Source organism: Quercus lobata, chromosome 1 (assembly GCF_001633185.2).
Source record: "Quercus lobata isolate SW786 chromosome 1, ValleyOak3.0 Primary Assembly, whole genome shotgun sequence".
NCBI classification, from domain to species: domain Eukaryota; kingdom Viridiplantae; phylum Streptophyta; class Magnoliopsida; order Fagales; family Fagaceae; genus Quercus; species Quercus lobata.
The window spans coordinates 6526074-6551252 of record NC_044904.1 but is presented as its reverse complement, the minus strand read 5'-3'; the positions used below and the strand labels follow the sequence as shown (position 1 = coordinate 6551252).

Sequence of the window (25179 nt, the reverse complement as noted above, 5' to 3'; positions counted from 1 at the left end):
ATACCTTGGACCCCATCCCATAAATAATTTTTTAGAGAAGTAAGGGACAAAATGGCCTTATGCCCTTTTCCCCCAAATTATATAACTTTATGCCCCCCATCCCAAACTAATTAGGGAAATGCCCCTCTTTTGTAACTCAATTTTCTCAAAATCGAGTTTAAAAAAAAAAAAAAAAATTCTAGAGTCCTATAGTGACGTTTTGATTTTATGGAGCTCGAGTTACAAAATGCCACTATAGATCCTTAAAAACGTTACTTTAAGGCTTAACTCGATTTTAAAAAAGTCGAATATCAAAAAATAGGCATTTTCCTAATTAGTTTGAGAAGGGAGGTATAAGGCTATATAATTTGGATGAAAAGGGCATAAGGCAATTTTGTCCGAGAAGTAAGTGTGTATTCTCATAGTTTAGGGGATAAGTGTAAAAGTAGTATAGTTTAGGGGGGGGGGGCAAGTGAAAACTAGTATATAGTTTATGGGGGTAAAGTGTGCATTCTTATAATTTAGGGGGGTACGTGTAAAAGATTGTATAATTTAGAGGGATAAGTGTGCATTTAGATAGTTTAAAGGGATAAGTGTAATAACATGTATAATTTAAAGGAATAAAGTGTAATGGCTTAATCTATTAGTTAGGAGATAGTGAATCTATTCATTTAATCTAACACATATATTGTTTGGTTTCTCCCTCGAGCAAAGCCACGCAATCATCACTAGTAAAGAGCAATTTCACAAATTATTGTTGGGTTTTACCCTTCTAGCGGGAATGAGATTTTTTTTTTTTTTTTTTGATAAGTAGGAATGGGAATTTTAATTGTTGGTGGACAAATATGTTCAACCAAAGCATAGTATTCCATAGCTTTTATCGAACAACTTTTGATACCTTCAAGTAATTTTTATCTGTATGATTGAGGATAGCCATGGATTGAAAGTTGATCTTCATCCAAGAACGGTAAAAAGAATTTATATAAGTGAATGAGATCCAAAGGAAATTCCAGAAACAGATTGGAAAGGGCAATCTTGAATGTTAGTTTAAGACCCCTGTCAAAAACAGTAATTAACTAGTTTGAAGGCCAAGTTGTTAATTAGATCTGTTATGAAAGCCTTAGATTAAATAACAATCATCAATATCATGCAAGTGCAGAAAATTAAAAGAGACTCGATATGATCATCTAGGAAATCAATGAAACAAAACTAGTTTCTTAGGAAAAACTTAGGGGGACCAATTCCAAGATGACAAATCCACAATCAGATAGAGATTTATAGTCAGATTTAATGTTAAAATTTTTAGAATTTTGAAATATAAAAACCTGTTTTTGAGAGCGGTAGGGGGAGAAGGAAGAAAATAATAGAATTATTTTTTAATAAATATGAAAGATTAAATAAATATTATTTAATTGATATATAAGCATTTTAAAATATATATAATTTAATTTTGTTTTCTTAGACCTTAAACTCTATTGAACCGCACTCTGCCTTAGTCAAAATCTTATCATCTACCTCGCTCCTCAACCTTTAAATTATAAGAACAAATTCTAATTGACAAATCATATTCCACAGCCACCACTAAGAATCCTCTCCTTCATCTCTTAATATTCTATTCCCTCAACAACAAATCAAACAAGTTTTTGTATCGTTGGAATTTGGAAGAAAGTGGGGGTACAATGATTTTGGTTGACAAACAGAGGAGCAAAGCATCTTTGGGGGACACTAAGGGAGTCCTGCCTTTAGATGGAATAATAATGTAAGAACTCTTTTTGGAACTTGTACACTCACAGCTAGGCCTATAAATATGCTAGCAATGTGGCACAGACATAAATGAATTATAGGAAATCAAATTTTCCCTGATCAAAATCATTCGTTCAAGTGTCTTGCTCTTGCATGAAGGAGATAGAGAGTGGATTTGAGCCAAGTATGACTTACCGCCATTTGCTTTCTACAAAGCAAAATGCCCACACTATACTGTATCTTGCGGGAAGTCATCGTTGACTCACTTTCGTTCCCTTTTCTAATCAGACACAGTTAATGACCAAGACCATGGTGAATGCATTATTGCGAGATCCAAGTGTCTACGGAAGATTTGTTGCGTTAGGTCATATGTTTTAGTCTTGACAAACCAATAACCATAACATGTGTCAAATTATGAACCTAGTCATGAGTTTAGATGTGTTGATTGTTCAAAACTGTTGGGTGCACGTGACCGTTAGTTTCCAGCAAACACAAGTCAAGAGCTCATTTAATGCTTGTCACTCTTGTCTACCAAGACTTTTGAGAAGTCTGATTTCTCATTTATTGAGAAATGACTTTGGGCGTGTCTAACACGCTAAGAGCTGAAGCAAAAAGAGGCCATTCGGCCAGTGTGTGTGTTTCGCAGAGTGAGCAAGAAACACAGAGAAAGTGTTTCAGGAGGAGAGGCGCAGTCCGAATAGAGAGAAACACAGTAAGAGTGTAAGAAAGTGAAAAAAAAAAAAAAAAAAAAAAAAAGGGAGATATTTTTCTTTACTTTAAGTTACATACAAAGAAAATAAATCAGTAGAGTTTTCTTGGAGATTTTGAGTGCTACATCTCTGGAAAGTTGAAGTGTTCAGAAGAATGATTTTCTTATTAACTTTATGGTGAGATTGTATTTATTTTTTAAGATTTATTTGTTGTATATTCAATTTATTGAAACTCAAGTTTAACATAAATTTGAGAATTGTAAATTCTATTTTATAGCGAATATTTTTTGAAGCTACTCATGGTTTTTTCCTCTGCAATGGAGGATTTTTCACGTAAAATTGATGTTTTTTTCTATTAGTGCTTGTTGAAATTTTTGTTTCCATATATATATATATATATATGTATGACGAAATCTAATTACGGTGTCTTAATTGCTGTTTTTTAGGGTTTTTTTTTTTAAAATTCAGCCAGTAATTATTTAAGTAAAAAATACATTTTCATCCCATAAGAAATTTACGTGACAAAATTTATCTTATAAGGATAATTTAAAAAACAACAGCAGCTAAATACTTATATATATTTTGCTTAATAGTTATATATTTTAATTCACAGGGGATTTAGGATTTTTTTTCCCAACAAGAACAGCTTAAGAAAAATGAAGTTTCAAGAGCTCGACTCTACCCTCGACTCTCTTGATTGATCAAGCCTCGGAAGTGAAGTTTATGTTTCCTCAACTGCTGGTGGATTTATTGAGGTGCATAATTTAACAAATATGAACAATGCAAAAAAGCCCATAACTATTCATTTAAAGCCTGTTTTGAACCCTATTTGTTGTGTTATTTAAAGGACATAAGCCATCCCTAGAGAGGGTTACATGATAGAAAAAAGCTTTGTTTGTCAAAGATCAACAGAGAAAGAAGATAATGGTTAAACGACAGCCGTGTAGTCTTTTCCTTACTTAAATTCTTTGTAGTTTTAGATTTATTTATCCTACAGGTGAGAGGCACATGTTATATTAATAGTTTAATACCCGTGGTTCTAGGCTGTTAAATTTGTTAGGATTTGCTGTTTGTAACAGCTTAGAGAGATAATCAGGGTTTGCTCTGTTTTCATTGTATATAAACAAAATCTTTGTACAGACTAATTAATCAATTTATTCAGTTAGAGTAATTTTCTCAGTCTTATGGATTTTGACAGGGGAGAATCTATTTTGGGCGATGTCAAACAGTCAGTTGAAGGACAACTATGATGACTAACAAATTGACCAACGGATTGCTCTGGATTTTTTTTTTTTTATCATCTCTGTGTTTATCTTTTCTAAATAAATCAGATTATGCAGTGCTCCTCTGAAAAAAAAAACTGGCAGATTATACCTTTTTTTTTTTCTTTTTTTTTTCTTTTGAGAAATAACTGGCAGATTCTAACTAGTGCTACACACCCAAAATCAATTATGGCGTTTCAAGGCTATCTAGTCTTAGGCCTCCTGGTTCTTCTTGACTTATTGACTAATGGCATTGCTGTTTCACCAAGCCATGACACTGCTTCACTCAACCGGACCAGTTTTCCAAAAGATTTTATTTTTGGGACAGCATCAGCGGCTTATCAGGTAACTAAAAGTCACAATTTCCTCTATGTAAATTTGTATCATAGTTTTACTGCAAATGTCATATGATTAATATTATTACGTAAACATGTGTGTTTTCTCAAATTTCCAGTATGAAGGTGCTGCAAAAGAAGGTGGTAGAGGACCAAGTACATGGGACATTTTCACTCATAGATATCCAGGTCTCTCTCTCTCTCTCTCCATCAATGTACAAGCTGCCATGCTATTTAAAATTTTGAGTAACATGATAGTCTAAACACTTTTAGATTTAAAAAATTTGTTATGAATCATTATTATTAAATTTAAAGGAATACAAAATCAGGAGATTGTGTCATTTAAAATAATAGTAGATAATAAAGTGATACAAGTGGTGGATTTAGATGAAAATTTGTAATATCTTACCTTCTTGGTTTCCTTGTGAAATTGTATAGTATATATTAGATATAAAATTCCCTAAATTATAAGGATTTACAATTTCAACAAAAGTAATGCTAAGGATACTGCAACTTTTTTTTGTTAGGGTTGAAATCTACTGTTTATTGGTGTATCTGGGTTCGGAGTCAGCTATGCCTCCAAGAATTGGGAAAAGAAAAAGAAAGACTGTATTTAGATTCACAATTTGCTTAGTTGACCATTGTACAACTCCTTGGTCTTTTGAACCACACCTCACAGCTGTCACCCCACTAGTCTCTGTAACTAATTACACTGCTAACTCAACTGCCCTTGCACAGTTTCCTAACCACTGTCACTAACCCACCCGTATACTCTACACCTGATATGCCAGCCTTATAGGAATTTTTTACAATAATAACAAATCAACTAAACCTAAGGAATGTACAACTATTACAAGTTAAATTATTGATTTGGTGGCCTATTTTTAGCTGTATTTGAATTTGGATTGGACTCATTAATTGTTGTATTTGAATTTGAATTGGACTCATTAAACATCTTATTATCAAAATTGATCCATTTAAAATGAAGATCATTTTTCTTATTGAAGAACCAAAAACAAACAAACAAACACTGTGCGTGTTGATTCAAAGCTGAAAAATTGAGATAATTTCAGGAGTTTAACCGGATTTAAATCAAAGCATGTGGTATTAGGACCAAGCAAAATAGCTGCTTAATTCTCTGTACAAGTAGTGGCATAATAAAATTCTTTTTACTTCTTCCTGTTTTACGTTGGCCTTGACTCTTTTTCCGTAATGAGCTCGGGGAGGCTAGAGTATACACTTGCTTGATAGAGCGCTTTTTTTTTTTTTTTTGGATAGGATTGATAGAGCTTCTGTATATTGTTAAAATTAAAAACGTATATTTAAATATTGTTAAAAATTTTAACCATAAGTTATTTGGATTTTGCTACAATATTAATAAGTTAAATAAATAAATAAGTATTAATAATGTTTATTTAAATATTAATGACCTAACAATATCTACAGATTCTACGCCTAGGTTGCACGGACACGCCATTTTTGGCGTCATGTCGGTGTTGGACACCGGAACGGGTACGACTCGCCGGATTCCGGTGTCCGGCGAGTGTCCTCTTTTTTTTTCGTTTCTCCGACACAGCTCCGACGCATCCGACACGCCAACAGTGAAGAAAAAAAATAAAATTTCGGTATATTTCGGGTCATTCCGGCTATTCTGGCCAATTTCGGCCGAAATGAAAATTTCGTCCGGTACAAGATTTTGACTAGAAAAAAAAAATCAAAATCAAAATCCTACCTCCTCCTTCTGGGTTTCGTGCTTTTCTTTCTCCTCTTCTTCTTCTTAATTTCGGTCTCTTCTTCTTTTTCTTTTTCTTTTTTAATTTTTTTTTTACAAGATAGAACTCTACTCTAACCTAATCTAAGTGTATATGTGTGTGAAGCTCCCTCCTGGAGACTTGAACCCCGGCTCTTACCCCCCACACTCCACAAGCACTTATACTTGTTGTGGAGTGACCATCGCACTAAGGGAGTGCGGTGGTAAATTTGTTGTTAATTGTCCAAATTTTTAATTTTTTTAACAAATTTTTTAAATTAAAAAAAAATCCAATTAATAATTGAAAAATATTTTTCAGAAACTTTTTTTTTAAAAAAAATTAATAAAAGTTGACTGAGAGGTCTTAATAGAATAAAATTGAAACATAGAGGACTAAAATGAATGAAAGTAAAGTTAGAGGACTGAAATGAGTTCCAGCAAAACTTAGAAGGTTTGTTTTGCATTTCAGCCTATGAGAAATTGGCTTCTTTCCATAGAAAAACTAGGAAAATAAAGGAGTTGAATGTTGTAACTCTTGACTAGCCATTTGGTATGGCTAGTTGCCCCCCTTAAAATGTATAATATTTAATTTAAACCAAGAAATAATTCATTTCAATTTGGGAGAATCTTAATGAGTGTTTGGATCCGGATGAAATGCACGTTTTGCGTTTTGCATTTTACCTTCTTTTTTTTCTCCCCTGCACGCGTTTTTGCTTTAGGGGACAAGAGCACTGTTCACGCACTGTTGAGTACTGTTCATGCATTGTTTAGCACTGTTCACGGGTTAAAAAATAGTAAAAATTGGTCCCACGGTACTATTCACACATTTAAAAATTATTTTGCTATAGTGTTTTCAGTTTTCAGTTTTTAGTTTTGAAAGTTCAAATAGTGTAAAAACACCTTTGAACGTTTAGACCTCCAATTTACAAATTAACCAATTCAAGTTTTATGTCAAACACTTAGTATGCGGAAAATGAACAAAAACTATAAAACAGAATTGGAAAACTGTCTAAGTCAAATTAAAAACACAATCCACAACAGATAATAAAAGGCAAAGATAAAAGGGAAGGAAGATGCAAACATAAAGACAACATGCGATGTGTTATCGAAGAGGAAACCGAAACTCTCGGCGTAAAACCTCTCCGCCATCCTCCAAGCGGTAAACAATCCACTAGAAAATATAGTTGGGATACATGGACAGCAATAGACCCTCCAAGCCTAATTTACCCAGTGCACCTAAGCCCTTCAAGTTTCTTGCTCCAACGAGGTTGCGTCAAACCTTTTTCTTTTCTAGCTTCCCAGATTCTGCTACTTGACCATAGCATCAACCAATATAAATTAGTTCCTTTCTAACTGCTTCCCAGAACACCAAATAGCCCTCTCACAGTAATGAATATGGTGAGAACAAGGTTTTGGTAAAATGCCTCTCAAGGATTTGACAATGGAGAGGAAGAGAGTTGAGGAATTTGAAGAGACTCTTATGTATAGATTGTAGATGAATCGATCTTGTTTTACTCTAGGGTTTCTCTCTCAAAATTCTCTCTGGAAGCTCTCTTTCATTTGTGGGTATAAGGGGTATTTATACTGGGGTGAGAAGAGAATGTGAAACGTCAGGTTTTTTCAAAACAGGGGTGGCTCGCAGCTTGGCTTTGCAACTTAATTGAGTCGCGAGATCCAATCGCGAGATAACCGTATGGCCAGTTGTCCTATTTTGTTCTATAGTGCTCCAGCTAGCATGACTGTTCACCTTCTGGCATGTTTGGCACGTGTGCTACATTTGGCGGCTTGAAGCTGCGAGTCACCCGCGAGATCAAGCTGCGAGTCTCTGTTTTCTTGCACACTCTTGAGCATTCAACACTCTATCTCACTCACTACCCTTACAACAAACCAACCTAAATACAGGATTACTAAATGCTGAAATACAAGCAAATTTGGCACGGAATAAAGTCAATAAGATGGTTGATTAAATTCAACCTTACAAGTTTTAACAAAAATAAGTTGTATCCAAACGGACCCTTAATGTTGCGAGTTTAGTTAAGACCCTTGTAATTCAATTGGTTGATACTTGCTAATGTTTTCAAATGGGATATTTAGAATTCAAATCCCCTCTCCTCCAACTATCAAATTATCAAAATAAATGATTCTTTTATGACTGTTTATGTGTCGTAACTCGTAAACCCAATGTTTCAATTTGTCTATATTAGTATTTGTTAGTTTGTGAATAGAGTTTTTTTTTTTTTTATTATTTTAATGGGAACTTATAATCTAATTTAGTAAGGCAATACACATGTTTTTTGGGATAAAATTTGGCTGCAAACTTGGTTATAGCCTAAAACTACAACTTGCCTCAAAAAAATTAGCACGGTTACATGTTTTAAAAATATAACTGCTGAATTGCATATTCTTATGCGCTTAACATACATGTCAAATTTTGTGTCAATTGGATGTCAATTACTATTCAATCCATAAATGTATTTTTTATGCATAATTTCAAACTACACAATTTATTTTGTTTCGAAAAGAAGAAAAAAAGAAGTCAAAGAAAGAAGAAGAAGAACAACAACAACAGCAAGAGCAATTGCAATGTAAACAATAAACCTTCACATTCCTATCTTTTGGTATTTAATTTTCTTCATTTTCCCCCATTTCCTTCCTTTCTTCCACAACTGATCTCTAAAGCCTAAACTAGAAATAAGTGTACACGTTATGGTGATCAGGCTCAAGTACTAGTTCCATTTTTTCTTATGGCTATAATTACTAGTTCCTAAATAGCGTAAAAGAGAAAAAAAAAAAAATCTTTACAATTAATGAAATTGCAGGTAAGATAGCGAATGGAAGCAATGGAGACATAGCTGTTGATCAATATCATTGCTACAAGGTATATATGTTGTTCCGTGTTCATACTAAAAATTGGAAAGAAAACCACACATATCATTCAGCTCCTAATTAACAAGAGTCTTGTAGCACAAATGCATAGTTTCGTTTCCTTTATAAAGAGAATTGGGGTTCTTTTCATTCTTTCTCTAGTTGTTATATATATATATATATATATATGTGTGTGTGTGTGTGTGTGTGTGTGTGTGTGTGTGTTTGCTCCTAATTTGCCATTAACTTTTGTGTTTTGACTTTTTTTACATTTAGGGCCCAAATATGTTTGCCACATGTACTAATATATAATAAAATTTTGGCACATGTTTTTTTCTAATTATTGAGCATATCTAACCAAATACAAGATAATTACAATATAAAAAATTATCATTTCAAATTTTTCTAACAAGTTATATATGCTTTGTGATTAAACATTATAGGGAGATGTTCGGATTATGAAAAAGATGGGCTTAGATGCATACAGATTCTCCATCTCATGGTCTCGAGTACTGCCAAGTAAGATTATCCTTTTCATAATCCCATAAAAGGTTAGAACCATCCAATGAGATGAACATAAAAATGGGTACATCAAGTACACATCTTAGACTGGAATGAAATGACTATTGTTTTGTGACAAATTATGTTCCTAACAATCTCCTCTTTGAGACTAATTTCAGAAGGAAAACTATCTGGAGGCGTGAATAGGGAAGGAATCAAATACTACAACAAACTAATCAATAGGCTCCTTGCCAGAGGTCATGAATGATTCTTAAATTCTATCACATGTCATCAACTTATCATACGCTATTAATTCATTGTTGTTTGCTATGATTGAATGCAGGTATACAGCCCTTTGTGACCCTGTTGCACTTGGATCCTCCTCAGACACTAGAAGATGAGTACGGTGGTTTTTTGAGTCCTCATATTATGTAAGTGGTTACCTTATGATTAATCATTTTATTCATCTGAATTCAAATTAGTTTACGTTTCACAAATTTTATTGTGATTATGATCTTTAAAATTTAAATTGATGACCCATTTTGAAGATAAGGAATCAAACGGGGGCCCTTTATTATTATTGTTTTTAATTAATGACTTATTTGTGAAGTTGCTAGCTCATTGTCTTTTAGAATTATTGAGTTTGATATCATTTGTTAAGAATTTATCATCGAATTTTTTTAATGTGAGACCATGATATGATACATTAACGTAATATTAACCCACAATTCCAATCCAATATGTTCCACTAAAATGAAATGCTTTTGAAAAATGAAAAATATTAAAACTAACAATGAGATTGGAAATAATTACATAGAATGACTAAATTGAAAATATATTAAAGATAAAGGATTGAAATGAGAAACGTGGAATTCACATGATTGAATTGAAAATTTGTAAAAGTTAGAAAGTGTAATTTCTATAATTTGTAATTTAGTCATTATTTATATCAATCACTTATAATAATAATAATAATAATAATAATAATAATTTGTAATTTGTATGTTTCCAATACAGATTGGAGACATACAAATTCAAATCTCCTTTCTCCTAACTATAGAATTATGTATATATATATATATATATATATCTTAAATAAAAGATAGCTTTTGCTCTATGGATAGTTAGGCCTTCTAGATCTATAATTGAATCATGCTATAAATGACATGCTCACGTACAAATGCACAATTAATTAGTGTAATGTCAATTATTAAATAGTTTGGATACTTTTGCATGTTTATGTTTAGGAATGATTTTCGGGATTATGCTGAGCTTTGCTTTAAAGAATTTGGTGATCGTGTCAAGCATTGGATCACACTAAATGAACCATTGAGCTACACCAATGCTGGTTATGTTATGGGGACATCACCTCCAGGCCGGTGTTCTAGTTGGCAACAGTTAAATTGTACCGGTGGAGATTCTGGGACAGAACCATATTTGGTATCACATAATCAGCTTCTTGCTCATGCATCCGCGGTCAAAATTTACAAGCAAAAGTATCAGGTTCCACGCACCAAATTGCTTTTATGTTTATTTTACTACTTTTTTCTTTTGCAGTGATGATAAACTTAGATAAATTTACAAGTTCAACTTATTTTCAGTATTAGTAATTGATTAAGCATTTATCTTTCCTGTTAGTGTGCAAGTGGATTAACTCTTTGTATTGAAAACTTATGAATTAATTTGTTAAAAGTAGACAAAAATACAATTCCATTAGCTTGAGTGTGTCTTTATAAATAAGCAAGCTTTCGCTATGTGCAGCAAGTACAGAAAGGCATTATGGGTATATCCCTAAATACAGACTGGTATGTGCCATTTTCTAACGCAAGGCATGACCATGATGCTGCGCTAAGAGCCCTTGATTTCAAGTTTGGGTGGTAAGTATACTAAAACTGCTTGACTCTTTGTTTTGGACATCTATTTCACTGTTTGCTAGTCATTTACAAAGAATAGAAACACCTTTGCTAGTTTAATAAAGACTTAAAATTTTGTGGTTTGTGCTAGGTTTATGGATCCCTTAACCAATGGTGACTATCCACATAGCATGCGATCTCTAGTTGGCGACCGATTACCCAAATTCACAAAACACCAATCCAAGCTAGTGAAAGGGTCATTGGATTTTCTAGGGCTAAACTACTATACTGCTAATTATGTAGCCGATGCACTTCACTCCAAAGTTGAACACGCAAGCTATATAACAGATTTAAGAGCTAATATTTCTTGTACGAACTCAAACATTTGGACCATGATTCTGATTTTCTTATGTAACTCATACGTACTAACAAGACCTTGCTTTTTTTTTTCTTTTCTTTTGTTGAAGCAGCTGAGCGCAATGGGATCCCTATCGGTCCAAAGGTGCGTATGAAATTGAATATACATAAGATTGATACAGATCTTAAGATGGTTAAAAAGTTTGATTCAATTTTTTTTCTTTTATATAATTCTTAAATAGTTTAATTTTCTCACAACTTATGGATAAATATATAAATATATATATATATATATATAAAATAAAATAAAATAAAATAAAATAACAATTTAGTTATTTATTAGCATCCTTATCTGAGGTAGTATGATAATGAAAGAAAAATAATTAAGTGAAACAAATGTCATTTATCAAATTTTGTGTGGTTTGCATAGATTTTTAAGATCATTGAGTTTCTAAAAATGTCACGTGTCATATATTATTAAAAATTGAAAAGAATTAAAGAATATAATAAGTCTTTTTTTTTTTTTTTGAGAAAGAATATAATAAATCTTGTAATTCAACTAATTGACACATTTTAATATTTCTTGTGAAAACATCGAGGGTTCAAATGTTAACTATCAATTATAAAACAAACTGTAGGGACACGATTTTTAACGACTCAGGGATGACATTGGGCTCGTATGTAATGGGCCCGAATAATATAATTCATAGAGAGTGGGTTTGAAAGGCTTGCCCTTGGTCGCCGGACAGCAGTCTGGTCATGATTTTTATGGAAGCTCATACGGAGGTAGGTTTGGCCTGAATAGCTAAGCCTTACATCGATGTAACTTGGAGAGTTTGAGTCCTCGGACTTAGTCCGAGGAGCATCATATTCTTCCCATTCTCCTTTTTTTTAGGATCCCCCTCCTCCCTTGGCTTTCGTTTCCTTTTATACTCGTGTTTACTTCCCATTTAGTGTCCACGTGTAAGTTTTGCTTTTTGAGGTATAGACTCGTCCTATCAATCCATACATCCGAGTGGTTGGAGGTGGTTGGGAAAGGTTAAATAGCATGGTCTGAAGTTTGGGCCTGTCAGATGCAAGGCTCCATATTGCGATGTTGGCAGTTTTCTCCCTTGTCCTGCCCCTGTACTGAGTTTGTCCTTTTCTTCAGGCATTTTGTGAGGTGTTGAGCGTGAGATCATCCTCGGCCACATCCTTGGGCCTTTGTGGGGCTTTCACCATACGTCCTCGGTAATAGGGCTCCTCGGCCTGGGTTTTGGGCCCTGAATGTAAAGTGGGCTGGGACCTCAGATTTCGGGCCCCACAATAGCCCCTCAAAATCCTACTTCCCGACCTTGTGGTTGGGAGGAGGGTTTTGGTGATGTTAGGCCCAAACCATGACTTGCTCAGCTCTACATTTCATTAATGTCGGGGTTTCTTCGTTTGCATGAGGGGCGCGCCAAATTGTGAGACATCCTTCTAGGTCTTCTCACGCGGCATCCTCGACGTTTCAGTGTCCGAGGCGCGCCATTAATATGTTTCCTTCACGAGATTATTCAAACCTTACGGTTGCAGATGGTGTTGGAAATTGTACCAGGACCGTCTTGTCTGTAGCACTTCTTGGAAACCTGCATGGATTAAATGCCACCAATTTGCCCTCTATATGAGTAGGATAGGGGGTTACTCCCCTTACATATAAACCCTTCGGCCCCATCTCAATTCATAATCCTCCAGCCATACTCACAATCTCCATCTCCAGTGTCATCCATCCTCCGAGCAATATGTTTGAGGCACGGGTGGGGATGAAGGATCTACACCCGCTTCAGAGGCACCGAATCCTTCCAAAACTCAAGGTGTTGCGGTCTAGACAGGGAAGACACAGACTCAAGATAATCCTCCGTTTGGTCGAGGTGGGGATGATATCTCTACCTCTTTCAGTCAAAATCCGAAGTAGGGACAGGTTGCATCAGATTCTTGGTGCAACAGCAGTAAGGTTTTCCGTCATCAGCGCCATCTGCTCTATCGCGAACGTGGCTAACATGGAGGCTCATCAACTTCCTACTCCCTGCACCTTTTCTTCAAAGGTGCTAGCCCCATGTTAGGTTCTTTTGTTGCCTGAGTTATGGGCATGTAAAAGTATTGAGGAATGGTTTCCTTAGACAACATTTTTGAACGGCTGCATCCCTCTTCTCTGCACCTCTTCTTTTGCTTTTTCTTCACTCCCTTGTATCTTTTCTTTTCGCTTATGTAGTTAGTTTTTAGTATAAGCTTATTCAAGCTCTTTCATTGTACGTTGTATTATTTCTTTGTCTTAATAAAAGATGAATTTGTTTCCTTCTAAATACTTTTCTTTTCTACAGCAATTATTTTGTGAATGGGTGTGCTACATGTGTATTTTCCTTTAAAGATACTTAGGACAGGAAACCTTGTAACAAAAAGCTACTAATTTGAACCTATTGAAACTATCAAATATAATAATACCAATCAATAGCAGATTAAACTTATGAGACTAACCGAGATAACAGTTGAGTGTACCGTAACGCGCGTGAGGTAGTGGCCCGAGAATGAGGAACCCAAAATAAACCATCCGAGAGGGTTGCCGAGTAGTGAAGAATTTTGGCCGTGTTTTCGATAACACCTGGCCTCTGATCCGAGGACCGAGGTATGATTGTACCGGGTTGTGTCCAAAACTTGTATTTTTTCTTTTAAGTCGTTGGTTTCCCCATAGGCTTGAGTTCGAGGACCATACAAGGTCTTGGTTCTGTCCAAAACTTGTATTTTTTCTTTTAAGTAGTTGGTTTCCCCCATAGGCTTGAGTTCGAGGACCATACAAGGCCTTAGTTCTGTCCAAAACTTGTATTTTTTCTTTTATTGGCCCCTCGACCAAGGTTGGGAGGGTTAGCTTGAGGTTGGAAGCCCCTAGGGCTGCCCGTGCCATTGGCACTGCGTGGCGTAGCCCCTAGCGGGAATTTATGTCGGAACAACAACAGCGTGTTGCTGGAAATGAAGGAACCTTCGCAGACCCTTGCTTGACAGGGGCTTGATCCCACCGCCACCTGTGCCAACGCGCAAGCCTTCCCACAGACGGCGCCAATTGTAGGGACACGATTTTTAATGACCCAGGGATGACATTGGGCTCGTATGTAATGGGTCCGAACAATATAATTCATAGAGAGTGGGCTTAAAAGGCTTGCCCTTGGTCGCCGGATAGCGGTCTAGTCATGATTTTTATGGAAGCTCATACGAAGGTAGGTTTGGCCTAAATAGCTAAGCCTTACATCGATGTAGCTTGGAGAGTTTGAGTCCTCGGACTAAGTCCGAGGAGCATCACATTCTTCCCATTCTCCTATTTTTTAGGATCCCCCTCCTCCCTTGGCTTTCGTTTCCTTTTATACTCGTGTTTACTTCCCATTTAGTGTCCACGTGTAAGTTTTGCTTTTTGAGGTATAGACTCGTCCTATAAATCCATACATCCGAGTGGTTGGGGGTGGTTGGGAAAGGTTAAATAACATGGTCTGAAGTATGGGCCTGTCAGATGCAGGGCTCCATACTGCGGTGTTGGCAGTTTTCTCCCTTGTCTTGCCCCTGTACTGAGTTTGTCCTTTTCTTTAGGCGTTTTGTGAGGTATTGAGCGTGAGATCATCCTCGGCCACATCCTTGGGCCTTTGTGGGGCTTTCATCATACGTCATCGGCAATAGGACTCCTCGGCCTGGGCTTTGGGCCCTGAATGTAAAGTGGGCTGGGACCTCAGATTTCGGGCCCCACACAAACAAACAAACAAAAGGGTTTAAAAGGGAAGATAGCTAAAAGTCTTTGAATCAAAAGGAAAGAACTTTGTAATCCAACCTAGAAATTTTTTTCCAATAAAAATATTTCTAAAATAGATCATTAATATAGGAAATTATCTTATATTGATTTTAGTTTGATTAGAAAAATCCATAAATAATTTGATAACAAATTGTAGTATTTTGTTGGATATTCTCATAACAAACTTCATTTTCTTTTAAGTGTTTAAATTCAATAAGTATTTGATTTAAATCCTCCTTTTACACCCTATAATAAAATAGTGGCATATCAAATTTTTTTTTAAATGGAAAAATTTGAAATACCACACGCATTTACAAATTACAAACGCCATAAATTGAAACTCTTTCTAAAAAAAATAATAATAATAATAATAAATTAAAAAAAAAAAAAAACCCAAAACAACCCAATGCCATAGAAATATAATTGGAGAACTAACCGGGAACGCCAACTACTAGGAGAAGCCGCCGAAATTCTCTATAGCTCTAGATTTTGATATTTACATAAATTAACGTCTTTTCATTAATCCTAAAAATAGACACATACAGTACGAAAAATGCAACGAAATGTGAATAACTAACAATATCCCATAGCATTTGATGAAAAAATTTTGAAGAAAAAGATTTCCAAGCAAATTATGTAATCCCTAAGGGTTAACAAAAAGACATTAAATTTTTTTTTCTTTTTTTTTTTTTTCTGATATGAAAAGACATATTAATTCATGATAACTCTGAAGCTTTTGAGAATCTCCAGCTGCTTCTCCTACCGGTTGGTGCTTCTGGTCAGTTCCCTGATGGGTTCTATGGCGTTGGGGTTTTACCCTGTTCTTTCTTGTCTTTTATATTTTTCTCTAAAATCTGAACAATCGAGATTAATAGGATTTTCTGTTGTTAACTTGTTATTGTGTGTGATATTCCCTATTCTCCCATTTGAAAAGAAACAAAAAAAAGATGTGGCATCATTTCATTAATTAGAGGCTGGAAAAAGAGAGTTTTATACCAAATCTTTACTGAAGTTTAACTTTTTTATTATAATCACATTTCAGGCTGCTTCAGAATGGCTCCGTCTCTATCCAAAAGGAATTCGAGACCTTCTATTATACATAAAGACAAAGTACCATGACCCACTAATTTTCATTACCGAGAATGGTAATTTTCTTTTGAACTTTTTAATTATGATCACATAAAGTTATGGTGCGAGCCATAGAAATATAAAATTTGAAAGGAATGGTAGTTTGATTTACATTTGAATATAAAAATCTACCACAATATTATAGGAACTGATGAGTTCAATGATCCTACATTATCGCTTGAGGAAGCCCTAGCAGACAACTATAGAATTGATTATTTCTATCGCCATTTTCAGTATATTCATAGAGCTATCAAGTAAGTAAAGAATACCGCTCTCTTTCAAATCTAACACTAATATGACTTTATTACTACTAATATCAATATGTCATATTAACAATTATGAATATTATTGTGTCTATAGACCAATTGATCCTTTTTTTTTTTTCTAATGTAGGGATGGTGTTAATGTGAAGGGATATTTTGCATGGTCATTATTGGACAACTTTGAATGGAATTCAGGTTACACCGTTCGGTTTGGCATCAACTATGTAGACTACAAAAATGGATTGAAAAGACATCCCAAACTGTCTGCCCTCTGGTTTAAGAAATTCCTCAAGAAATAAGATGAAAAATTAATGACTATGCTCATTTCTTTTCTATCAGACCATCTCCAAATATAGACTTGAAGTTCATTTCTTTTCTATCTTCATTTTTTTTTTCTTTTTTTTTTAAGAAATTTTTTTTCTATCTTCTATACTGTCTGTAATCTATAATAAAAATAAAATAAAATAAATGTCTCCATTTTCAAACTCGAATGTTTCTTAATTAAATTACAACTTTAGATCATGTAAAAGTCCAATGTTGCACTGATTGCTTCCCAAATTTTTTAAAAAAATATTAAATGTAATTACTTTTTTTTTTTCTAGAAACTAAATGTAATTATTAAGATAGTTAGCTGTAAATAAAACTTATAATAAACATTTCAATTAACTAAAAAAATTCCTCCGATTAAAATTATATTATTAAACATTTTTTTAAAGATCTAATAAAATTTTGATTATTTACTTTTACAAGTTTTTATTTTTATTTTTTTCATACTCTTAGATTTTTTTCGTTCAAATTATGTGGTACTCAAAAATGTCATGTATCTTGGTATGTACGTCACTTTTTATTGTTCCTTTTATATTTTGTAGTTATAATTACGTATTTGGTCTCTATTATTTATATCAAATTTCAATCTGGTATCTAACGTTTTAGTGTTGTATATATTTAGTCCTATTGTTATTTCTTGAATGGAAATTGTTGACGTGACTAACGATTAAATTGGTCATTAATCTAACACTCTCCCTTCATGTGTGGGTCATTTGAGTTGCCATTGAGTGAGAGCCCAACAGATGGAAACTTAAATGGGAGCTAAAGTGGACATATGGGATTGAATTCATGATCTTTTGCTCTAATACTATTTTAAATTATTAATTTTTCCAAAAACTTGGGTAAATTATACCTTGGATCCCATCCCATAAATAATTGTTTAGAGAAGTAAGTGTATATTCTCATAGTTTAGAGGGATAAGTGTAAAAGTGGTATAGTTTAGGGGGGCAAGTGAAAACTAGTGTATAGTTTATGGAGGTAAAGTGTGCATTCTCATAATTTAGGAGGATAAGTGTAAAAGATTGTATAATTTAGAGGGGTAAGTGTGCATTTAGATAGTTTAAAGGGATAAGTGTAATAACATGTATAATTTAAACGAATAAAGTGTAATGGCTTAATCTAATAGTTAGGAGATAGTGAATCTATTCATTTAATCTAACACATATATTGTTTGGTTTCTCACTCGGGCAAAGCCACGCAATCATCACTAGTAAAGAGCAATTTCACAAATTATTGTTGGGTTTTACCCTTCTAGCGGGAATGAGAATTTATTTTATTTTATTTTTTTTGATAAGTAGGAATGGGAATTTTAATTGTTGGTGGACAAATATGTTCAACCAAAGCATAGTATTCCATAGCTTTTATCGAACAACTTTTGATACCTTCAAGTAATGTTTATCTGTATGATTGAGGATAGCCATGGATTGAAAGTTGATCTTCATCCAAGAACAGTAAAAAGAATTTATATAAGTGAATGAGATTCAGAGGCAATTCCAGAAACAGATTGGAAAGGGCAATCTTGAATGTTAGTTTATGACCCCTGTCAAAAACAGTAATTAACTAGTTTGAAGGCCAAGTTGTTAATTAGGTCTGTTATGAAAGCCTTAGATTAAATAAACAATCATCAATGTCATGCAAGTGCAGAAAATTAAAATAGACACGATATGATCACCTAGGAAACCAATGAAACAAAACTAGTTTCTTAGGAAAAACTTAGGGGGACCAATTCCAAGATGACAAATCCACAATCAGATAGAGATTTATAGTTAGATTTAATGTTAAAATTTTTTAGGATTTTGAAATATAAAAACCTGTTTTTGAGAGCGGTAGGGGGGAGAAGGAAGAAAATAATGGAATTATTTTTTAATAAATATGAAAGATTAAATAAATATTATTTAATTGATATATAAATATTTTGAAATATATATAATTTAATTTTGTTTTCTTAGACCTTAAACTCTATTGAACCGCACTCTGCCTTAGTCAAAATCTTATCATCTACCTCACTCCTCAACCTTTAAATTATAAGAACAAATTCTAATTGACAAATCATATTCCACAGCCACTACTAAGAATCCTCTCCTTCATCTCTTAATATTCTATTCCCTCAACAACAAATCAAACAAGTTTTTGTATCTTTTAGTTTTTAGACCCCTTAAACAATTGATTAAACCTAGGTAATTAGCCAAGTTGTTACTTAATCCAATTTAACAAGTCTAGGTTATCACAATAACAATGATCAAATCAAGCAAAGCAACGGAAAATAAATAATACAAAATATGATCACCCAGGAAAACCAAACCGGTAAAAAACCTAGGGAGGATTTAACCTAGCTATCCTTAAGGTAAAAAGCAAATCTACTAGAAAGAATCTAAGTTCATACAATAAGACTTATAAGCCCCCACGCTCGACTTCTTATTGCTACCAACCAGTAGAACTTACTGACATGACCACATGCAAGCTCCGAATCCACAGACTCCTTCTTTCTTTGGCCTTTGCAAAATACAAACACTCCCATTTGTGACTTTGAGATCCCACTCAAAGGTTTAACAACACAAACTCTCCTGTTTGTGACTCCAAGACCACCCTTAAAGGTTTAGATCATCAACACCTTTAATAACAAGAGAAGACAACAACTTCTACAATACCGGATCTTGAGATTCTTCAAGGAATAGCACCGGTAGAAGACATAAGAGAGCATTTTAGGAACAAAACCCTAAATACAAAAGAGGCACACTTTTTTCTCTCTGAAAAGCCTTACAAAAACGTGCTTAGGGTTTCCTTTATATATTGGGAGAAGTAGATTAGAAACTCTAATCCTAAATGGGCTTGAACTACTGTTTGGGCTTAATTAAAATTCTGCAGATACGACTTTCGATCAATCGAGCCTGTCTTTCAATCGATCGAACCAGACAGATTATGAAATCTTCTTCCTGGTGCTTATATGTTCTTGAATCTTGACTTGAATCACCTTAAGCATTGTCTAATAATACCTATAGACTCTAAGATCTATATCTAGACAAGTTTATGTTCACGATTTGCCAATTGTTCTAAACATTTAGAACCTAACAGTATCATTGGAATTTGGAAGAAAGTGGGGGTAGATATCTTCAGCTTAGGATAACGTTATACACATGCCAAATTGGAAAATGATACCAAAATTACAATGATTTTGGTTGACAAACAGAAGAGCAAAGCATCTTTGGGGGACACTAGGGGAGTCCTGCCTTTAGATGGAATAATAATGTAAGAACTCTTTTTGGAACTTGTACACTCATAGCTAGGCCTATAAATATGCTAGCAATGTGGCACAGACATAAATGAATTATAGGAAATCAAATGTTCCATGATCAAAATCATTCGTTCAAGTGTCTTGCTCTTGCATGAAGGAGATAGAGAGTGGATTTGAGCCAAGGATGACCTACCGCCATTTGCTTTCTACAAAGCAAAATGCCCACACTATACTGTATCTTGCGGGAAGTCATCGTTGACTCACTTTCGTTCTCTTTTCTCTCATTTGAGAGCTTAAAGGGCATTACTTTAATCAGACACAGTTAATGACCAAGAGTGCATAGAGAAACATAGTTCATTTTGAAAAAGTGTTTCACTATCCCTATCTAAAGGGCAAAAGGTTTTGCTGGTAATTATATTTCACTGTTGTAGTCTCTCTCTTGTTAGGGTGAGGTTTGGTCTAGTGTCCAGTTTCACTGGACCCGATGAGATTATAACACGTGTCCACTTTTGAACACATGTCATCATCTTAACGAGTCCAGTGCACTATATGCACTGGACCTAAGCCTCACCACTCTTGTTAAACATTCTAAATGTTTTCAAAACCACCCTTAAAGGTTTTCTCCAACATAAACCTCTAGTGTACAACTCCAAGATCACATTTGAATGTTTAGATTCAAAACCTTTGATAATTGGTTTGCAACAACTTCAAACCTACCAATTCTGATAATATGTAAATTAATTTCTAATAGTGACTTTGAAATGAGAAGATACAAAACCTTTTAGATCTCAAATGCGTATCTCCAAAGTCTTGGAAAACATGCTTTAAGATTTCCTTTATATACTTAGTGAAGTAGGTCTGAAACCTCTAATTATCTGATGGGCTAGTGGGTTGAAAATCAATTCTGAAATGCGACTTTCAATCAGTTGAACATAAGTTTTGATCAGTCGAAACTATTAAAAATTTTAATCTTTGAATCGAATGTTTTTTTGTTCCTGCAGACTTGAAGCTGTACCTTAGTATTGTCTAATCATTTTTACAGACTCTATGAGCTATATCTACACAAATTTATGTTTACGTGTTTGCCAATAAAGCAATGCAAATATAGGACCTAATGTTGAAATGGGGTGGGTAAATGATGAACAAGGTGTGCAAGAGTTGAAATTGTTTGTTTGTTTAGACCCCTTAAAACATATTGTTTAACCTAATGAATTAGCCAAATGTTTACTTAGGTTAATTATGTGATTTAGGTTAAACAGTAAAAAATCATATTATGCACAAGTGAAAAAGTAAAGAACACAAAGATATGATTACTTAAGAAAACCAATGAAACGAATCGTTTCAAAGTAAAACCTATGGAGGATTTGACCTTACTATTCTCAAGGTAAAACAAATCCACTAATAGAAAATTGAAGTTTTTACAAAAGATTTTACCCTAAATCTATTGCTACCTCTAGTAGTAATTTACTGACACGACCACATGCAAGCTCTAAATCCACGGATTCTTCTCTCTTGGATTTGCGGCACACAAGCTCCAACGCTTATGACTTTGAGATCTCACTTAAAGATTTCAGATCACCAGTTGTTGATCTTGTACCAGTAACTAGATTCCACCAACATTTGATTGTAGATCTTATTTTGGCAGACACTTGTAGAGTTAGAATGTACACAACCTCTCAGATCTCATAGGAGTAACTCACAAGTCTTCCAAGAGTCTCTAAAACGTAGTTAGGGTTTTCCTTTTATACTTAGGAGTGCTGGATTGAAACCCTAAACGTTTTCACAGGCTTGGGCTTGATTTAAAATTTTACAGAAATTGCTTTATTGCGATTTTTGATCGGTCGAGCTTCACTAAAATTCAGTTCTTTTTCTTGCAGCTTGAATGTTCGTGAGACTTGATTTGTACCACCTTAAGCAATGTCTAACACTCATTGTAGACATGTTTTTGTTCTCGGTTTGCCAACATAAACAAAATAGAATTCTAAAAGCCCGTTTGGTACATGTGTTGAAACACATGTTTTCAATTTTTAAACAACATTACACATATTTCTACACGCTTTCTCACCCACATATATTTCTAAAAAATACAAACAATGTTATTAGAACAATGTTACCAAACGACCCCTAAATATTTAATCATAAATCTTTAAAACCTAACAAAAATAGTTTTTAGATCACCAATTCAAACTTAAAGACTTAGAAAACTTGAAATATTTCCTTGGTCTTGTGGCAGCAAGGTCAGCCAAGGTTATTAGTCCTAGAGATCTTACAAAATGCTGGGGTTCATTGGTTGTAAACTATCAAAAACACCAATGGAGAAAATTTTGAAGTTGGACAATGAAAGTTCAAAAATATGTATAAACACCCTTGAATGTTTAGACCCCCAATTTACAAATTAACCAATTTAAGTTTTATGTCAAACAACTAGTGTACGGAAAATGAACATAAGCTATAATATGGAATTGGATAAACTATCTAAGCCAAATTAAAATCACAACCCACAGCAGATAATAAAAGGCAAAGATAAAAGGGAAGGAAGATGCAAACACAAAGATAATATGCGATGTGTTATCGAAGAGGAAACCGAAGCTCTAGGAGTAAAACCTCTCCGCCGCCTTCCAAGCGGTAAACAATCCACGAGAAAATGTAGTTGGGATACAAGGACAGTAATAGACCCTCCAAGCCTAATCTACCCAGTGCACCTAAGCTCTCCAAGCTTTTTACTCCAACGAGGTTGCGCCGAACCTTTTTCTTTTCTAGCTTCCCGGATTCCGCTACTAGACCATAGCATCAACCAATGTAGATTGGTTCCTTCCTAACTGCTTCCCAGCAAACCAAACAACCCTCTCACAGTGATGAATATGGTGAGAACAAGGTTTTGGTAAAATGCCTCTCAAGGATTTGACAATGGAGATGAAGAGAGTTGAGGAATTTGAAGAGTTTCTAATGTATAGATTGTTGGTGAATCAATCTTGTTTTTCTTTAGGGTTTTTCTCTCAAAATTCTCTCTGGAAGCTCTCATACATTTGTGGGTATAAGGGGTATTTATACTGGAGTGAAAGAGGAATGTGAAACGTCAGGTTTTACAAAACAGGGGTGGCTTGCGGCTTGGCCTCGCGACTTGACTAAGTCGCGAGACCCAGTCGCAAGATAACCGTATGTCTAGTTGTCCTGTTTTGTCCTGTAGTGCTCCAGCTAGCATGACTGTTCACCTTCTAGCATGCTTGGCACGTGTGCTGCGTTTGGCGGCTTGAAGCCACGAGCTATCCGCGAGAGCAAGCTGCGAGCCTCTATTTTCTTGCATACTCTTGAGCAATCAACACTCTATCTCACTCACTACCCTTACAACAAACCCACCTAAATACAGGGTTACAAAATGCCAAAATACAAGTAAATTTGGCATGAAATAAAGCCAATAAAATGGTTGATTAAATTCAACCTTACAGACAAAGACCATGGTGAATGCATTATTGCGAGATCCAAGTGTCTACAGAAGATTTGTTGCGTTAGGTCATATGTTTTAGTCTTGACAAACCAATAACCATAACATGTGTCAAATTATGAACCTAGTCATGAGTTTAGATGTGTTGATTGTTCAAAACTGTTGGGTGCACGTGACCGTTAGTTTCCAGCAAACACAAGTCAAGAGCTCATTTAATGCTTGTCACTCTTGTCTACCAAGACTTTTGAGAAGTCTGATTTCTCATTTATTGAGAAATGACTTTGGGCGTGTCTAACACGCTAAGAGCTGAAGCAAAAAGAGGCCATTCGGCCAGTGTGTGTGTTTCGCAGAGTGAGCAAGAAACACAGAGAAAGTGTTTCAGGAGGAGAGGCGCAGTCCGAATGATAGAGAGAAACACAGTAAAAGTGTAAGAAAGTGAAAAAAAAAAAAGGGAGATATTGTCCTTTACTTTAAGTTACATATAAAGAAAATAAATTAGTAGAGTTTTTTTTGGAGATTTTGAGTGCTACATCTATGGAAAGTTGAAGTTTTCAGAAGAATGATTTTGTTATTAGCGTGAGAATGTATTTACTTTTTAAGATTTATTTGTTGTATATTCAATTTATTGTAGATTCAAGTTTAACATAAATTTGAGAATTGTAATTTCTATTTTATAGCAAATATTTTTTGAAACTACTCATGGTTTTTTTCTCTGCATTTGAGGATTTTTCATGTAAAATTGATGTTTTTTTCTATTAGTGCTTGTTGAAATTTTTGTTTCCATATATATATTGTGGGGCCCAATAATTTATGGGCCAGGCCCATTTGCCCTTAGAGAGTCCGAAGGCCCGAGCCAAGGAGAGCTACGGCCCAAACTCTACAATACAGAGCACCAAACAGTTTTGTGATGTAGCCGAGGACAACTCAGTCCTCGGCAGATCCAAAACCCCACCAGAAGAAGAAGGGTAAAACTGGTATAGGGCCAAACTTAAAAGAGAATCTAAGAATATTCGGGACAGCTGCTCTCATTGCCATTCAATACGCTGCCCCTGATAGAGCCGTACTCTTCAGCTTTATCAGCCATCCCCAACAATTTCGGGATTGGACTGATGGGACAAATGTCAGTTTTGTAAAGATTGACCCTACACGTGGACGAAAGACAGTGAATGCAGGCGAGTATAAAAGAAGAAGTAAGTGAACCTGGGAGAGATCCCATCTGAAGAGGAGGGGGCTCCGGGGGTGGAAGTATCCTAATAGCACATGCAGATCATAAAAAAAGACTCGCCGTCGGGGAACCAGGAATGACCTCAATGGTCCTCGGACCAAGTCCGAGGAGCCCAATCTCATTGGACGCGACGCCATAGGGCTTAAACATCCAAACCCAACTCCTTTTCCTATAGGAATTCCTCTAAAATCAGGATCGGAACATCGCCCCGGGACCAAACCCAAGTTTTTCAAGCCCACTCTCTACAAATCATATTGTGAGGGATCTTTCGTGTGTGAGCCCAAAAATGTTAATGGGCCGCAAAGGAATCGTGTCCTTACATATATATATATATATATATGTATGACAAAATCTAAGTACGGTGCCTTAATTGCTGTTTTTTAGGGTTTTTTTTTTTTAAATTCAGCCACGTAGCTATTT

The 25179-nt window shown here is 34.9% G+C and overlaps 1 protein-coding gene and 1 long non-coding RNA gene across 3 annotated transcripts; both read left to right on the top strand.

Moving 5' to 3' along the window:
- The first annotated feature begins 1834 nt into the window (after positions 1 to 1834).
- LOC115976363 lies at positions 1835 to 3722 on the top strand. Its single transcript, XR_004088303.1, has 3 exons — positions 1835 to 2609; positions 3046 to 3187; positions 3631 to 3722. It is a non-coding gene; the product is annotated as an uncharacterized LOC115976363 (long non-coding RNA).
- Positions 3723 to 3824: 102 nt separating this feature from the next.
- LOC115976350 (beta-glucosidase 12-like) lies at positions 3825 to 16910 on the top strand. Of its 2 annotated transcripts, none has more exons than XM_031097587.1 (13): positions 3825 to 4039; positions 4149 to 4218; positions 8599 to 8657; positions 9088 to 9163; positions 9325 to 9402; positions 9489 to 9576; positions 10393 to 10648; positions 10907 to 11022; positions 11150 to 11367; positions 11469 to 11500; positions 16185 to 16287; positions 16416 to 16524; positions 16664 to 16910. In XM_031097587.1, the coding sequence occupies exons 1-13, from the start codon at positions 3884 to 3886 to the stop codon at positions 16830 to 16832; spliced, it is 1530 nt and encodes a 509-aa protein (XP_030953447.1). In that variant the 5' UTR covers positions 3825 to 3883; the 3' UTR covers positions 16833 to 16910. The 2 variants fall into 2 exon arrangements, with proteins under 2 accessions (XP_030953447.1, XP_030953438.1); XM_031097578.1 differs by having other exon boundaries at positions 11466 to 11500.
- Positions 16911 to 25179: the final 8269 nt, after the last annotated feature.

Coding starts and splice junctions, on each gene's coding strand:
- LOC115976350 (XM_031097578.1), top strand. CDS start 3,884: ATGGCGTTTCAAGGCTATCTAGTCTTAGGCCTCCTGGTTCTTCTTGAC. Junction 9,577..10,392: donor TTTTTGAGTCCTCATATTAT/GTAAGTGGTTAC, acceptor GTTTATGTTTAG/GAATGATTTTCGGGATTATG. Junction 11,023..11,149: donor CTTGATTTCAAGTTTGGGTG/GTAAGTATACTA, acceptor GGTTTGTGCTAG/GTTTATGGATCCCTTAACCA.